This window comes from Staurois parvus, unplaced genomic scaffold (assembly GCF_062004578.1).
Source record: "Staurois parvus isolate SC_StPar_1 unplaced genomic scaffold, SC_StPar_1.0 ptg000129l, whole genome shotgun sequence".
Lineage (NCBI taxonomy): Eukaryota > Metazoa > Chordata > Amphibia > Anura > Ranidae > Staurois > Staurois parvus.
In genome coordinates, this window is record NW_028317925.1 from 2,858,472 (window position 1) to 2,876,748 (window position 18,277).

Genomic DNA, 18,277 nt, shown 5'->3' on the forward strand with positions numbered 1-18,277 from the left:
CCCCATCATTGGTATCAGTGGGAGGAATAGTGCCCCATCATTGGTGTCAGTGGGAGGAATAGTGCCCCATCATTGGTATCAGTGGCAGGAATAGTGCCCCATCATTAGTATCAGTGGGGGGAATAGCACCCCATTATTGGTGTCAGTGGAATAGTGCCCCATCTTTGGTGTCAGTGGGAGGAATAGTGTCCCATCATTGGTGTCAGTGGGAGGAATAGTGTCCCAACATTGGTGTCAGTGGGATGAATAGTATCCCATCATTGGTGTCAGTGGGGGGGTGGAGGAATAGTGCCCCATCGTTGGTGTCAGTGGGGGGGAGGAAAAGTGCCCCATCGTTGGTGTCAGTGGGGGGGAGGAATAGTATCCCATGATTGGTGTCAGTGGGGGATGGAATAGTGCTCCATGATTGGTGTCAGTGGGGGGTGGAATAGTGCCCCATCATTGGTGTCAGTGGGGGGGGGAGGAATAGTGCCCAATTGTTGGTGTCAGTGGGGGGGAGGAAAAGTGCCCCATCGTTGGTGTCAGTGGGAGGAATAATGCCCCATCATTGGTATCAGTGACACCAATGATGGGGCACTATTCCTCCCACTGACACTTGCTGACCCCTGTTCCAGTATGGTGCTGCTGCAGCCAGCATATGTGGTTGCAGCAGCACCTAAGCACGGCACACTTACCTGCATCTCCTTCACTCGATTTTCGCGGGGCCGCTCAGCTCCGCCTCCTCGCCGGTGATTGGCCGCCTGTGTGCCTTTCCTGAGCTACAGTTCTGGCGGCCAATCACCGGTGAGAAAGCAGAGCCGAGCAGCCGCGCGAACATCCAGTGGACGAACCGAATGAAGGAGCAGCCGCGCTTCCTGGACCGGATCGTCATGGGACCGGAGCCAGGTAAGAGACAGCAGCCCCCTGCAGACGTTGACTCGAGTATAAGCCGAGGGGGCCGTTTTTCAGCACAAAAAATGTGCTGAAAAACTCGGCTTATACTCGAGTATATACGGTATATAATATTGGGGTAGCTTCCTGAAACTCATTGGAACTAAACAAGTGGCTTGGATAGGCAATACAATGACCTTTGAAAATCACAACCTTCACAGACAGTATTTTAAATGGTGTTGAAAAGTACCAACCGGCTTGGTTTAATTTTCACTGGATTGGGGCGAGCAGTAGTTTCTGGATTACTGTAAATTTCCTCCATTAGCCTCTGAGTCACCTTCTGGACTGGCAGTACCTGGGATTCATACCGTGTCATTTTATTCTCCAATCCAATCAGATTAAACAGGGACAGATCAGGGCCCTGAAAAACAAGGATAATCATTCTTTTATTCTTGAAGTTCAATCAAGTATGTAAAAAAAAAAATCTATGGGGCTGCTGTATCTCCTCTGTAAGACAAATAGCTAAAAATGATGAGCTCTGTGTATTTCATGGAGGTAAAGCCCAAAGAGTTAGAGTAAACATCAAATCAAATAAAGTTGCTGCTACTCTACCTTTGCCCTCATGATTGTCAGTGATCTATAAAATATTCTGCTCAGCTCCCTCACCATGCTGTGAGAATGTTACGTTTTTGGGTTTTTTTTTAATGTTGTTTTTGCACCTTTCTGATCTTCTTATCTATACGTATGATAACTCATAGCGCTTCTGGTAATTAAGCATTGGGGTGTTTTGTTACACAATTTTATGATCTTATTTGTTCACTAAAAAGATGACTTAAAGAAGAGATACAGCTTTTATAAAGGCAGGTGTTTCTCACCTTCCATGGGTCATAATCTAATGCCTGCAAAACTAAAGATGCAGTTTTGCACTGCAGAGCTTCACATGCATAAGAGGAATGTCCAGGACGTGGATCCACCAGGTCTGGATGGTTACAAATCCTCTGCAGCTGCATCAAAACATGGAGAACACTGACAAAATGGCCTCCTTTTAAGGAATCCTGGGTTCTGTACAGGGAAGAATTGCATTACTTCAATAAAAAAACTGCACTAAAAGAAACATAAATATAGTGAAACATACATCTACATACTGTATATTTGTAATACAGAGAACTATAATAATATAAACGACAGTATATACTGCAGAAAGATTGTCATGCTGTCAATATTAACAAGAACCAGAAATAAGAAATCAGAATTTGTCATATTCTGAATCTTTACTATTGGCATGTAAGACCCTCTTAGTGGCTGTCCAAACTCTCGCTTAATAACGGACCCTTATAAAACCATTATATTACATAGGATTATATAAAGAAAGCTAAAAGATGTCTTAACCGCATGAGTTCCAGCTGCCAGGGTGGGGTTTTTTTTTTTTTCGTTTTTAATTTTTTGTCGTTTTGGCAATGTCTTCATTGCACATATTATACCTTTAGGTGGAGACTACCCTAACATATTATACATCTTTTTTTTTTGGGGGGGGGGGGGGGGAATATAGGGCTTTAATTTGGTAGCAGATTTTGATACAGATATTTGTATCAGCCAGCAAAAGATAACTAAAGCAGTTATCTACTGCTGCAGAGAGACACTGGACAGAGCTGCAACAGCTCTTTCCCAGCTTCTGCAGTAAGAAGAAATGACATCACTTGTTATGCCACCACATTGGCCACGTAAACATTATGCCAAAGCATTGTATTTACATTGATTTGCTAAATGTGTGGAGCACTGTATGGTATCCCTGAAAATTTAGTCACAGCAAAATTCTGCAAAAGCACACTCATATATGTGAAGCTTTTAAGTCTCCCAGGTGTGGAAATATGCTTGCAAATTACATCAGATGCCGAAAGTGTCCATGTACATGAGGCTTTGGGACTCAAATGGTAAAGAAGAACTATAGTCAAACTACAAAATCACATATGTTATGTAAGATGTTATGTAAGATTATCATACAGGCGCTATATAAATCCTGTATAATAATAATAAAATGCCCATATCAGTACATTCTATAAAAACCTGTTGTTTCTCTCAGTAGAAATCACAGCAGCTTTGGCTCCCTTGCTGTTGCTGCTCAGTGGTTAGCCATGCTTAGCTCTACCTACATCTCTTTGGATTGACAGAAGATTGTTCTGTGTGCAGAAGGTTATGGAAATAATATAAAAGCCCTGGCTCAGTCCTCTCTGCCTTTTCTAGGACTGTCCAGCAGGGTGCAGGAAAAACCTGCCTAGCTGCATGTACTATTTACCATCCTCTAGGAATCTGGAGAGAGTGTTAGTTATTAGTCCTGAGCCAAGGAGAATGTTAATTCACAGTGGGTGGCCACAGTCTGAAAATAAGTTGATATTTCTACTCCAATAGGGAGAGAAAAGAAGTGAATAACAGTCTTTCCCTGAGAAGTAAGGCAGCACGGTTATAAAAACTTGAGGAAAGGTTTAGAGCAGGGGTGGGCAAACTTTTTGACTTGAGGGCCGCAATGGGTTCATATATTGGACCCGGGGGCCGGACCAAGAGTAGATGAATGATGTGTATGTGTCATCCATAGTAAGTATAGTAATATTCCCCCATAGTAAGCATAGTAATTAATCCCCCATAGTAATTAATCCCCCATATAGTAATTCATCCCCCATATAGTAATTCATCCCCCATATAGTAATTCATCCCCCATAGTAATTCATCCCCCATATAGTAATTCGTCCCCCATATAGTAATTCGTCCCCCATATAGTAATTCGTCCCCCATAGTAATTCATCCCCCCTATAGTAATTCATCCCCCATAGTAATTCATCCCCCATATAGTAATTCATCCCCCATATTAATTCATCCCCCATATAGTAATTCATCCCCCATATAGTAAGTCCTCCATATAGTAATTCATTCCCCATATAGTAAGTCCTCCATATAGTAATTCATTCCCCATATAGTAAGTCCCCCATATAGTAATTCATTCCCCATATAGTAAGTCCTCCATATAGTAATTAATTCCCCATATAGTAAGTCCCCCATATAGTAATTCATCCCCCATATAGTAAGTCCTCCATATAGTAATTCATTCCCCATATAGTAAGTCCTCCATATAGTAATTCATTCCCCATATAGTAAGTCCCCCATATAGTAATTCATTCCCCATATAGTAAGTCCTCCATATAGTAATTAATTCCCCATATAGTAAGTCCCCCATATAGTAATTCATTCCCCATATAGTAAGTCCCCCCTATAGTAATTCATCCCCCATATAGTAAGTCCCCCATATAGTAAGTCCCCCCCCTGTGTCAATTCACTTACCTTTGGTCCGCGCGTTCCTCTCGTATTCCCGCGCCGTTCTGGTCTTCAGGGAGGACTGTGAGAGGAGTTCGTCACGCTGCCCCGCCTACATCCTGGCTGCCCCGCCTACATCCTGACAGCTGCAGAGTCCTGACGTCCGAGAGGAGGGAGGGGGGCGGCCATCCGAGAGGGGGGGCGGCCATCCGAGAGGAGAGGAGGGGAGAGGAGGGAGGGGAGCGGGCGCCCGGCACACAGGAGAGCCGCATCTAAATTTGTAAAGAGCCGCGGCTTGCCGACCACTGGCCTTGCGGGAGCCTAGCTCCGCGGGCCGGATTAAAAGGTCCGCCGGGCCGTATACGGCCCGCGGGCCGTAGTTTGCCCATTGCTGGTTTAGAGTCTTGCAAATGCCAAATTCTGACTGGCGCTCTTTAAAGCTGTTTTAAAAGATAAGCTCACCTTTTAGAAAAAAAATAAAATAAGTGTACATCTTCTTGCAGATAAAAAAAATTAGCATTTATAATTTTTTTACAAATGCAAAATGCAAAGCCCTGTACCCGTAATCAGCAGATTGCAGGAGCAATGCCAGGCTCCTTTAGACTCTCTGTACACTGTCTGCCTGTACCTTCCATACAGGCATACTGAACTACAGGAAGAATCAATGAATTAAAGGAACGTTCACCCTTGGTGGCTGACGGTACTTGTAGTTCATTGATTCACAGAAACATGAATGAACTATTTTTAAATTGTGACAGCAGGTGCGGGCAGAAGGTCCATGCCACCTGTCATGGGAGGAGTGCAGGCAGGTGCTGTACTGTAACATGTTACAGCCTAAATACGGGTGTAACATGTTACAAAGGTGAACTTATACTGTTGCTGTACCACAGACATAAATTTTAAAAGATTTTATACTAGCATTAAAACACACAGTAAGGAGTAAATTTGAAAGTAACAAATGATTGATTCACTGATAACAAACTAGGGCTCAAGTAGAGATTTATAACATTACTAAAACAATATAGCAGTCAGCATTATCCAGCCACACTGGTCATTCTTCACCCAACACCTAGATTTCCAATTCTTCAGTTTCATATGCAGGTAGCCGAAACATTATCTGTAAACTGTTACATTTTCAAAATAGCGCATTACTGATTTTATCAATAATTCACCATCCTGAAATATATATTAATCTCTTGTCTAGATACACTTTTTCTTGCTTATTTGACACATTGCAGATGAGGATTTCAATATAAATCCTAACAATAAGTTGCGTATATGTAAGCGGACAGCTGTGAAACGTGGTTGAAGGATAAATTCACCTTTGATAACACGTTACATGTTACACCTGTATTTAGGATGCAACATGCTACCAAAGAGAAACTGCTTGTACCCCTCCAGTCCCGTGCTTTGACAACACGTCAGGAGACCTTGTCTCCGCACCCACTGCCACATTTTAAAAAGAGAGCAACCATGCAAGGCTCCGCCCACACAGTCGAGTCATTCATTCTTAGAGTTCTGTGAATGAATAAATGAACTACAACTACTGTTTGCAATTGCGGCAGACAGTTTGTAGTTCTCAATGAACTGTGAAAGTGGTGATGAGCGCTCTTGTAACTCATTGATCTTCCTGCTCTCCAGCAACTGTCTACCAATATGAGAGGTACGGGCAGAAAGCTATACTGAGTATCTAAAGAAGCCTGACATTGCACTCATGATCTGCTGAGCGTGGGTGCAGTGCTTTGCATGCTCCAGGGAAAAAGAAAAAAACAACTGAATATTTTTTACCTCCAAAAGTTTTCAATTTATTACTATTTTTAAAGATGAACTCAGCCTTTATACATAGATATGTGAACATGGAGTTTAAATAAACATGGCTTGGTGCAGCATAAGTAACAGGCATACCCTGGCTGGAGAATAACATCCTCATATAAGGCTCTCTGGCGGTTGGAGAGACGGCACTTTAGGACATGTTCATATTTTTTTGGCAGCTGCTTTTCAACGTCTTTCTTTGACCTTCTTAGAACAAAAGGTCGCACAGTCTACAAAAAAGAAATAATAATCAAGGAATAACTTTGAATCCCAAAATAGTATGAAAAATATGAATATTTTGAAATCTTTCCTAAGCCATAGTGCCCATGCATATTTTTAGAGAGCAACCATAAACTGACTGGGTATCCAGTGCAGTTGCATCAGAAAGAGTGCCAAACAAATGATTCAAGAATAGTCCATTGGTTCAATTAATGGCCATGATTTCTGGATTCATATAATCACTGATCCTGGCCATATCTGACTTGTTTCACAGTGAGAAATCATAAACTAGAAATTGTGCCAACTCTGAGTCTGTTGACCATTTCACTGCACTTAAGTCCCAAGGAAGAGGGAGCTTTATGGGCCCTCACAAAGTGTACACTGTCGTCCTTTCTATGGCCATTTACTGAACCAATATATCATTGTTGGACCCATGGATCATTTGTTTGATGCCCTTTCTGATGCCACTATATATAGACTATTCCGTTTGGGTGACCCTAAATTTTAAGGGGCCCCACCTTGTTGAGAGTCACTGAAGCCAAGCTATTTGGCTTCACCAAGAATATAATTTCCATAGTAGAGGATCTAAATCAAGCACCTCACCCCCACCTCATCTTGGATATCCAGTGCAGGCTGAGTGCAGTCAGCGTAATGAAATGTAATCCCTGAGTAAATACTTTACTGCTGCTCCTGGAGCAATACCTCAAACACGTATGTAACAAATGTACAATTAAAATTAGTAACTTGAACATAATTTTACAATGTACAGTTGTAAAGCATTAAATATTCTCAAAAGGAATCTGCCACCAAGCTTAATAACTGCCCCCAATGCTAGTATGCTGCCTGTGAGATAACTGTACATAAATGTTTTCTTATACAAGTAATATGCTTAAAGTGTATTTAAATCCTGACAATTAAGTCTTATTTGCTCAATTTTGGTCTGTTAACTGTATAACTGAAAGCATTTTGTTATCTCTTGATAATGGCAAAAATACCAACTGATTTTGCAAAAATCTAGTAACCTGATAACGTTTTGTGCACAAAGAGAAATTATGAGAGATGAGAGGGGAGGGGGAATGAAGAGCTGTGTCCTTTGTAATCCATTACGAATAAAGTAGGCAGAGCTGACACATGTGCTTAAGATTTCAGGGCTCAAAGAATGCTGTGCTGTCAGCTCAAACAGGAGCATGCTTTATTTCCATCACATAAACATTTTTTCTGGACTAGCGGCATGTTTAAAATATGGAAAAATGTATATGTATTGCAGAGATATGTTGCATATTTGTGTGTTTCTGTTTTGTTTGACATATGCTTTGAAAACATATTGTCTGTAAAGACCATGAAATTACTACTCTACAACCTGCAGTACGGGGGTTGGACAAAAAAAGGAAACACTGTATGATTTGCAGGTGTGAAATTGACAAGATGTTTAACAGGTGAAAGAGGAAGTGATGTAACATGGTGAGACACCTAGCTAACAGGTGGGAAGCCTCACTTTCATAATTCACTGTGTGCACTGCTAGTAATACAGAGTCATGTCAGAACTTACTGAGCTTAAAAGAGGGCAAATTGTTGGTGCCTGCTTAGCTGGAGCCTCTGTGACTGAAGTTGCCAATTTTTTGCCATGTCACGAAGTACAGTATCAAAGGTTATGATGGCATATACAGTTTCCGTGAAAATGTCTGATAAGCATGGTCAATTGACTGAAAGGGGAAAAAAGAACAGTGCGCGTGATTGTGACCAGGAATAAGAAAACAACTGCTGCAAAAGTGACTGCAGAGCTCAATCTCAGTCCAGTGAACCCTGTGCAATGTCCTTTTGTCTATTTTGATCAGTTGACCATGTCGACTTATGCTTAGCAGACGACGTTTTCCCGGAAACTGTATATGCTGTCATAACCTTTGATACTGTACCTCGCGACTCAGCAAATAAATTGGAAATTTCATTCACAGAGGCACCAGCTAAGCGGGTACCAACAATTTGCCTTCTTTGAAGCTCAGTGAGCTCGGACATGACTCCGTATTACTAGCAGCACACACAGTGAATGACGAAAGTGAGGCTTCCCATCTGTTAGCTATTTGTCTCACACAGCTGAAGCAAAAGTGTTACATCACTTCCACTTTCAATGCAAAGTATGTTACTTTCACACCTGAAAATCATGTAGTGTTTCCATTTTTTGTCTAATCCCTGTATTTCTTCTCACACTTTCCAAATAGAAGAACCTCAGAGCATTCTGTGCAATCAAACACCTGGGTGTTCCCCACTATGGGCATCCATAGTGAAATGCAGTGAAATGCAACACCAATATATCTAGCATGAAATAATAGCATCCCAAAAAATAATGAATACTCTGTACACAACAGTATTGTTAGATGACTAAACTGATATAAGTCACATGCTCCAATTAATATGGAGACCATATTGTCCTAAATGACTACATAACTAGCAGCAATGACTACCAACCCTGTGCAACATTATGAAAAGTTTATGACAATTTTCTTGGTTTTCTTCTCCGCTGGTTTTCAGAGGAAAGTCCAGGTAAGGTTTGGAAATCCCTGGGATTAAAAAATGCACCATGGTCCAGTGATCTTTCCATGTGTTTTGTAGTGGAGTGTCTCTGAGAAGCAGCCGATTCTGGCTGTAAAAAAAAAAGACGCAACAATTAACATCCAGTAAATTCAAATCTTGACTTTGCAGAGAGCATATCGATACCAGTGTTGTCAGTTTTCTGGCTGTTCTGGGAGAACAGAAAATTAATCAAATTTATGATTCGGCACTTATATTGATGGCAAGCTTGCAAAATATTCGGTTTTTATGATTAATAATAATTAATATTAAAATGTTTGAATGGTCGCCTTAAGCCGGTGATATTATTTAATTCTTCAGTAAAATAAGCTGAGATATAAGTTATAGCTGAGACAGAAAAATATGAGTTAGTTAAGCTGAGACTAGCTAAACCAGCTGATAGCTGAGTATTCTACAATAAGGCACAGCTGGTTAGAAGTCTCTAGTAAATGTCAAGGGTATTAGAAGTGACTCACTATTACATAATGTATTTTAATAGTATCTGTGTGTATTTAGTATGATTTATAAGTTGCTAATATTGATACATATATAGATTAGTGATTATACATTGATATGTTGTAAAGATACGTTCTTAAGTTATATTATCATTTAAATATGATAGTTGAGGTTACATCATCAGCATATGTACCTGTCCATCAAAATATCATATATCTAGCGTCCCCTCCCTTCTATGAAATTGCTCTGCTAAGCAGTACTGATTTCCCTCTCAAAATCCCTCAAGGTCCCCCTATCCCATGCAGATGGACACACTCCCGAAAAGACCCTTCTATGGTAGTTCTGATGACAAAGATAGTCAGGACATGAAATCCGGCTATTAGATGTGAAGATAGTGAATCCACAGGGTGTAGTTTCTCCACGGAGGAGGAGAGCAGCTAAAGAAGGGGCAACCTTGATTCCTCCAGAGAAGTGTAACTCAGTTCATAACTGTAGTACGTATGCCACTGTGCTCTAAATCCTCCTATATCCTCGTAGCAATCACTGGAGCCTGTCTGTCAGACATTAAATCGGCAAAATAATGGTCCAGTCTACTATCCAGGTAGCTGATTGACTCTGTATGTTTGTAAGCCTTAGTGTAAGTCCTGCACTCATTCAGTGAAGATATGAAACGATCTCACCATATGGACCCAACGAAGTCCATACTTGTGCTGTTATAAGCCGAGTGTATAGGGTTAAGTGTGTAGCAATGTCCATGTATTCAATCAGCACAGCCTCACAAGAGGTCTCACAGAGGGTCTAGAGAGCCAGTGTGCACTCCGGCATCTCATTGGGGGATCGCACGTGGAAGGAAGACATGATCCCTTCCGGCTACATGTTTCACCCCTCCCATTGCCCGGGGCTTCTTCAGGGCATAGCTATGGATTGGCTGGCTGGCTGCCATTCCTATATATCTCCATCATCACACATATGTTCTGGGAGAATAACCTGCCTGTGCTCCAATAATCAGACTTCTACTGACACACTCTCCCCACGGCCATTCACTGGGAAGATCACTGTATTGCTCTTTCTCCATCCGCACCTCTCAAAGCCCTTAATGCAAATGAGAACAGAGATTGTGTGATCACTTATAAAAAAAGGAGGTATTTATAATTTTTTTTTTTATATATATATATATATACACAAATGTTTTGCCTTTCATGTCTATTTTAAACTGAATATGCTGTTTTACAAGTTAAAGGTTCACAAACTTTACGTTACCTCTGCCCAGAAGGAATGCTCCACTACTTTGTCACCTTGAGGCTCCAACTTCAGGGTTTCCTGCTCCCATCTTGCTATCCCATACTATTCACAAGTACTATAAATATTTTTAAAAGATCAGCAATGGAGCTGCTCAGCAACTGCTGTCAAGTTATTCCTCCATGAGGAAAGTTCTAATATAACAGGTTCTAATAAAACTGGTTCTAATATAGATGGGGGAGGTCACTGTTTTCTCTGAGTCCATCCAAGTTTTATCCTGTGCTGAGCCCTGAAGAAGGGAGGTGGTTTTGCACCCAAACACAATGGCTGTTTATAAATGACTTTTTATCAACAGTTAAAATGATCTTTGATTCCTATAATATTGGTCTGCTGCACCTTTCTGTATTTCTTTGACTTAAACTATATTTCCACAGGCAGTGCAGACTGTCTTAGACAGTTGTTCCCTTTCAGAGGCCATTCATTCCTTTTCCTAAGAAAGCACACACATCTTTAAATGAGAAGTTCACCTTTGGGAACATGTAAAATGTTCCCACTCCTGCAGCCACTGCCCGTTTTGCTACCTTTAGTGACAGCAAGCAGGGGATCTTCTCCCCCTGCTAGTGTCATTCAATCACAGAGTCCTGTGAATGGGAAACTAAAAGTACCAACAGCCTTTGCAGCTTTGGCTTGCAGTTCTCAATGAACTACCACGGCGTTGTTGAGCGCTCTGATAGTTCATTGTTTCTTCCTGCCTGCATCAGGTACAAGCAGACAGATACAATAAAAAGTCTGTAGGAGTCCTGCATGGCACCCGCAATCTGCTGATAGCGGGTACAATGCTTTAAAGGCTCCAAGTACCAAAAAATTTTAAATGCACATTTTTTTTTACCTGCAAAAAGATGTGCATTCGCTATTTTTTTTAAACAGGTGAACTTATCCTTTAATAATGAACTGATAATTACAAATTTAATTAAAATATAATACGCAATAAAGCCTTTTCTTCACATTACCTAGACAGATTGAAGATGGCTTCCCAATGCTTCTCATTCATATTTCGGATGTGATGGACCTCATCTAGTACCAGGTACCTCCATCTCATCTTCATGAAAGCTTGGATCCCTTTAAACAACTGCTTGTAGGAGGTGATGCAGACGTGAAAGGTGTTTGGCTCCTCCCACCTCTAAACCAGAACAAAAATTAAATTAGGATGAAAGTACAATTCAATTAATAACTGCATACCATGCACAGAAAAAAGACATGAGTATTCATTTATTTGTGAAAGAAACAGACTGCCTTGGGCAAAAGGGGTGGAAAAATAATGTACATCGTGCGGTTCGTTCAAAATACTTTTTCAATGGAAACAAGTATGTATTTTCAATCAATATCCATTATGAGTTATCATTGAAAAATTTACTACAAAGAACTTCTGATTGGACTTTGTCCTTTCCTTGCTGTTCCAAGCTCTACTAAAGAACATATCTGTAGCTTTCCCTTCTCCTATGTATGATAGCCCTTGCTGAATATTTACTCCTGATATATTATATTCTCTCTAATCCACTGAGGAACACATGAACTCATATACTGTTGGCTTATACTGCCGCTGACAGGACTATTGGACAATGGCAAAAAAAAACATTTAGGCTAGCCTATAATAATAAACTTTATTTTATATAGTGCCTTTGATGGTAGCTTCTCAAAGCGCTTTACAAAGAAAACAAACAAGAAACACACAGGATAAAACAAAGGAAAAAAAGGACCATTAAGTGAATGCTTGTCTAAAGAAAAGTCTTTAGATTTGATTTGAACAAGTTTAGAGAAGATGACTCTCTGATGTTCCTTGCAAGATAATTCCAGAGTTTTGAAGCATAGCAGGAGAAGGCTCTGGTTACGAGGGGGGGGAGTAAGTTGATAAACGTTCAGACAGATAATGGGGTGCGGAGCCATGAACAGCCTTATACGTGAGCAAGAGGATCTTAAAGTCTAAGCGAAACCTGACGGGTAGCCAATGCAAGGACTCCAGGATAGGGGTGATATGGTCACTTGTACCAGACATAATGAGGATTCTGGCTGCAGAATTTTGTACATATTGTAGTGGATTAATAGTGGGGTTAGGTAAACCAGCGAGTAGAGCATTGCAATAGTCAAGTCGGAAGAACACAAATGTATGGATCAGCTTTTCACCACTGTGTATGATCGTATAGGACGCAGCCGAACAATGTTGGAAAAAAGAAAACCCTTCTACTTCCAACATGCTCCAGTTTTTGTTTTGTTTTTTTTTCGTTTGCCAGTGTTTTAAAAGCTCTGCTTCTTGCTTCTGCTCCTGCTTACAAGAGCCATGTAGAACTTCAATCTACTGGCTGTTCCTACTGTCTGCCTACAGTGACTGTCACTTGACGGCCTGACCCCATATCCACTTTCATTGGTTTAGTTCATGAGTATCTGAGGCTTTGCCTCGTACCTTCAACTATATGTTGTCTTTACATTTTGTGAGGCATTACATCTGATTCTAGACACAGGGTGTCAGACCCACTGTAATGGGTGCCTCCAGCTAACACTGAATTAGAAGCTTCAATGCTGCTAATTGCGTGGGCATCTCCTCTGCTCTACCAAAGGATTTGACTGCAGTCAAGCAGGATTTTATTGGTCAAATAGCACAGATGTTTGTGGATTCTCACCACAGAGATCACAAGACCATTCCCATTCCTTGCCCTGCAGAGTTATTGTCTGATGTGCCAATGGATTTACTGGTCTCCATCAAATGCTTAAACTCTGTCTGATGCTGAGTCTTTCTAGTCCTTGATAGACCAGTCTTCCTCTGAGGAGTCTCAATCTTCTGTCATCACTATATTTTTGATCCCCATCTAGGATCCTTTAGAGCTCATAAGACCACCAAGTATTTCCCAGTGCACCCACTCAGTCTTCCATTATATACACTGGAAACATCCTGACAAGACGTCCAATACCCATTTGCGGAGAACTTTGTTAAAAAAGTGCTCTGCCACCTCTGTGGATTTGGCAGTATCACATCTTAAAAAAACATCTACCATCCTTGTGGAGCATGCACCTGTTTTTAAAGCACCCCACTAAGGGCTGAAGGCTCTCTCCAGAGCACTGTTCTCTTTGGCACTTCCTGTATGAGTCATCTGTCCATAAACATTGAAGAAAATTAATCAAATTTATGATTCGGCACTTATATTGATGGCAAGCTTGCAAAATATTCGGTTTTTATGATTAATAATAATTAATATTAAAATGTTTGAATGGTCGCCTTAAGCCGATGATATTATTTAATTCTTCAGTAAAATAAGCTGAGATATAAGTTATAGCTGAGACAGAAAAATATGAGTTAGTTAAGCTGAGACTAGCTAAACCAGCTGATAGCTGAGTATTCTACAATAAGGCACAGCTGGTTAGAAGTCTCTAGTAAATGTCAAGGGTATTAGAAGTGACTCACTATTACATAATGTATATTAATAGTATCTGTGTGTATTTAGTATGATTTATAAGTTGCTAATATTGATACATATATAGATTAGTGATTATACATTGATATGTTGTAAAGATACGTTCTTAAGTTATATTATCATTTAAATATGATAGTTGAGGTTACATCATCAGCATATGTACCTGTCCATCAAAATATCATATATCTAGCGTCCCCTCCCTTCTATGAAATTGCTCTGCTAAGCAGTACTGATTTCCATACAAGGTCTCAAGATCCCAAGCTATGATGCGTACTTGCCTCATAAAAGACCACGAGACAACAGACACAGGTTCATTCATACACAATCACACACATGTCTGAGAACATTCTGAGAAGCTGGAACAGGTGCATGCTGTAAGACAAGAATAGTCACTTCCGTCTACTTCCAGCTTCTTCCCAAAGTCTCGAGAAAGACAAGGAGAACATGGAAGGTGCACATGGTCAGACAGCCATGACAATAATGGTGACTTATCTTTAAACTTCTGCTTGATATTTCTGGTTTTATCTACATGGAACTGTTCATGATACGCTTTACATTGTTATTTTAAGCCATTGTGTGATAAAATAAAATCACAGTTTATTTTTTATTTCAAAGGTTCTTTCATTCATAATCGCCTTAAGACTTTATAGAAGTATTATATGTGTCTAAAATCCAACAAACAAAAAAGGGACACTTTTGGTAAAGGGTTCGACTGCAGAGCTTGCAACTAAAACAGGTTTGATTTGCAAAGCCTTTGAGGGAAAAAGCCTCCTTGAAGTTGCCGTAGATGCCAAAGGTGTCAAAAGTATTCCTCTTCCTCAGTAGCCTAAGGCTCAGTCTGGGAAGACTCATCCCTCACGGGAGGCCAATAAGGCTAATTTTCAGTACTCCATGGCCTCTAACTCCAAGTCCAGACCCAAGTCTGGCTACCGGTCCACCTGCAAACCCTGAAATTCCACGACTCCCAAAACCTGACACAAGTCTTCTTCAGCGTAAGGACACCTGGACAGCCTGCATCTCAGATCCTTGGGTGTGGGAGGAGGTTTCCCAGGGTTACAAGCTAGAGTTTAACTCCCAACTCCCTCCCTGGTTCATCACTTCTAACCTTCCTTTGTCATTGTACAGATTTGAATATCTTCATGCAGCCCTAGCAGGTCTTATGGAACAGGGTGTCATTGCCCCAGACCCTGCTGCAGAACAGTTTCAGGGGTTATTTTTCAACCTGTTCACAGTTCCCAAGCCAAAAAGGGGCATCTACCCCAACTTGGATCTTGAGGCCTTATATGCCTTTATTTGGAAAATCCACATGGAATCCCCCATGTCTGTTACAGCCTTCTTGCAACAGGGAGACTGTCTGGCCTCTGTGAACATCCTGGATACGTTGCTACATGTCCCCATTTTTCCTGCGCATCAGTGATCCCTATGCTTAGCTGTGGGCCCTCTAAACTACCCAGTTTGTGAAACTTCCATTTGGCCAATATTTTGCACCTTGGGTTCACCAAAGTGCTAATGCTAGTATTATCTTTTCTGCCAACTTGGGGAATTCCCAACTTCTTGCTCAGGGAAGGGAAAACATATCTCTGGTCCCCTGGATCTTGCAGAGGTTCAGTTGGATGTGGAAACTTTAGAAATCAGTGCTGGAACTAACTTATAACTTGGAATATCTGGATCACTGGTGCCATGCAGGAATCCTGCAAACTGTCAGTGTATCTGTGTAATCGTACATTCCGTATGGGAAAGCAGATACAGTCTGACAGGAAGACGAACTACCACAGTGCTCAACAGCGCCGTGGTAGTTCACTGAGAACTACAAGCCGACAGCCACAAATTCACAGAGTTCTGCGAATGAATGAACTACAAGTCCCGCAAAGGCTGTCGGACTTGTAGATCATTTATTCGCAGAACTCTGTGAATGAAAGACATGACCATGTGGGTGGAGCCCCGCATGGCTGCACTGTTTTCAATAAATGACAGCTAGTACGGGGAACTTCTCCCCGTACTGCTGTCATTGGGAGGGGGAGGATCAGGCAATGGCTGAAGCAGTGGGAAAATGTTTCACCCTAAAAACAGATGGAACATGTATCACATTCCCAAAAACGAACTTATCCTTTAAAATGAGGCATTGCAGGTTCTGTCAAAGAATGCATGCAAAATGAATCTGTGAAGAAAATCTGTACAGCATGGACATCTAGTGTGTAAAGTGAGACATTGCAGAATATAAAAAAAACAACAACAATCTATGAAAACAAAATATGAACTTGTGTGGAATGGTTCCCAATACAGGTGTACCTCGGTTTACAAATGCCTCGGTTAACATAATTTTCGGTGTACGAATGAAAATCAATTGAAAATAATGCCTCGGTTTACAAATTGTTTACAAGTTTTTTTCACAATACGAAGTGTATGTCGGTGCCGATTTTTAAATGCAATTGCTGGCTTTTTTTTTTCTTCACTATAGCTCACAGAATTAGCTGTCACTTTCCCCAGAGTTAAAGGAAACATTGTTTCTTTTAACTTGGGGAAATAAACTAAAAGGAAACTTTCTTTCTTTTAGCTGGGGGGAAAGTGACAGCTGAATCTCTGAGCTATAGTGAAGAGAACAAAAAAGCAGTAATTACATTTAAAAACCGGCACCATAATAAATAAAACAACGGTGTGGGGTTCCCCCTCCCATCCATACCAAGCCCTTCGGGTCTGCAATGGATTTTGAAGGGAATTCGCACAACAAAATAAAAAAAAAAATGGCGTGGGGGTCTCCCCCAAAATCCATACAAGACCCTTGTCCAGGCATGCAGCCCGGCAGGTCAGGAAAGGGGGGGGGACGTGCGAGCGCCCCCCTTCTGAACCATACCAGGCCACATGCCCTCAACATGGGGGGGTGCTTTGGGGTAAGGGGGCTCCCCCCCAAAGCACCTTGCACCCATGTTCAAATCACGATGTCCGCCACCGCCGCTGACCCGAAAAAAGAATTTTAAAAAAATCATGTCACATGGTTGTCACTACTAAAATACCACGACTTGATCAAATAACTCATGCGGTATTTTAGTAGCGTTTACTTTTCTCTGACCTCCGGAACGGATTAATTGGTTTTCAATGCATTCCTATGGGAAACGGCGTTTCGGTTTACAAATTTTTCGCTGTACGAAAAGTCCCTCAGAACGAATTAAATTCGTAAACCGCTGTATGCCTGTATTATTAATGACTAATTCTTCAGTTTTAAAATAAATAAAATGCAATTATACATGAATTAATAGCTATAAAAAAAAAATCACAAGGCACACATTACCACACTGCTTTGTAAGCATATTATCTGTTACATTACAATTAATATGGATACTACATTACCTAAGGCTAATATTACCATTAGGCTAATATTTATGTGCCTAACTCTGGACAAGCCTCAATGGTAACATCTGTCTTATCTAAATTAAGAGATTTTCAGAAAAGAGTGGTGGTGTTGGGAGGCTACTTGAATTTAACATTAGACCCAGTGCTAGATACGTCAACAGGAAAGTCACATATATCTAGATATCGCCTTAAGAGACTAAAGCACATGTTTCATTCGTTACAGTTGATTGACGTCTGGCATATTCTACATCCATCTGAGACAGATTATACATGCTATTCAGTCACTTATAAACACATACAGCAGGATCGATTATTTTTTAATCTCCCATTGTCTATTAGATAGGGATACATGGTCTCGAATAGGTAATTGACTGTGGTCAGATAATTTCCAACTTTATTTTTCAGTGAAAATTTCTAATACATGTAAAATTAGTCCAACGAGGAAATTGAATTAGAATTTATTAAAAAATTATCTTGTAAGGGAGGCCATTGTGGAGACATTGGCAAACTTCTCTATAGACCATGCAGATGATACCAAGTCGTCTAATATAGAGTGGGAAGCGTTGAAATGTGTTTTGAAAGGAGTTCTTATTTCCCATGGCTCAAGATTGAAAAAAGAGAGAACTTCTAATATGGCCTCACTAATTGAGGAAATATATGAGTTAGAAAATAAACGTAAGCATAGGGCGGAGGCTTCCATTATTCAAAGATTACAACAAAAAAGTTGCATGCATTAATTGATCAAGCTTATTTAAAGCATAGAGAATGCGTGCCACGTGTCCTTTATGAATATGTCAATAAATGCAATAGGGTTCTAGCACGTACAATCTCAAAAAAATATTCTAAAAGCTTTATATCGAAGATGAGATGTCCAAGGCAGGATCTTGTACATGCATCAGAGCAAATAGCTTCAAACTTTTATGATTACTATTCTTCATTATATAACATTAGAAGTACAACAGAATCTTTTTTAGATAGCACTTCAATGCCCATCAGTGCCA

The 18,277-nt window shown here is 40.6% G+C and overlaps 1 protein-coding gene across 7 annotated transcripts in view; it reads right to left on the reverse strand.

Moving 5' to 3' along the window:
• Positions 1–18,277, reverse strand: part of LOC149466447 (E1A-binding protein p400-like) — a 223,006-nt gene that overhangs the window by 113,946 nt on the left and 90,783 nt on the right. For all 7 annotated transcript variants that reach the window (XM_089672447.1, XM_089672452.1, XM_089672451.1 and 4 more), the window contains 5 exons: positions 11,475–11,644; positions 8,668–8,842; positions 6,079–6,215; positions 1,746–1,932; positions 1,125–1,291 (listed from right to left, as the gene is read on the reverse strand). In XM_089672447.1, the coding sequence (XP_089528573.1) occupies positions 1,125–1,291; positions 1,746–1,932; positions 6,079–6,215; positions 8,668–8,842; positions 11,475–11,644 (836 nt within the window). The remainder of the gene's footprint in view (positions 1–1,124; positions 1,292–1,745; positions 1,933–6,078; positions 6,216–8,667; positions 8,843–11,474; positions 11,645–18,277) is intronic.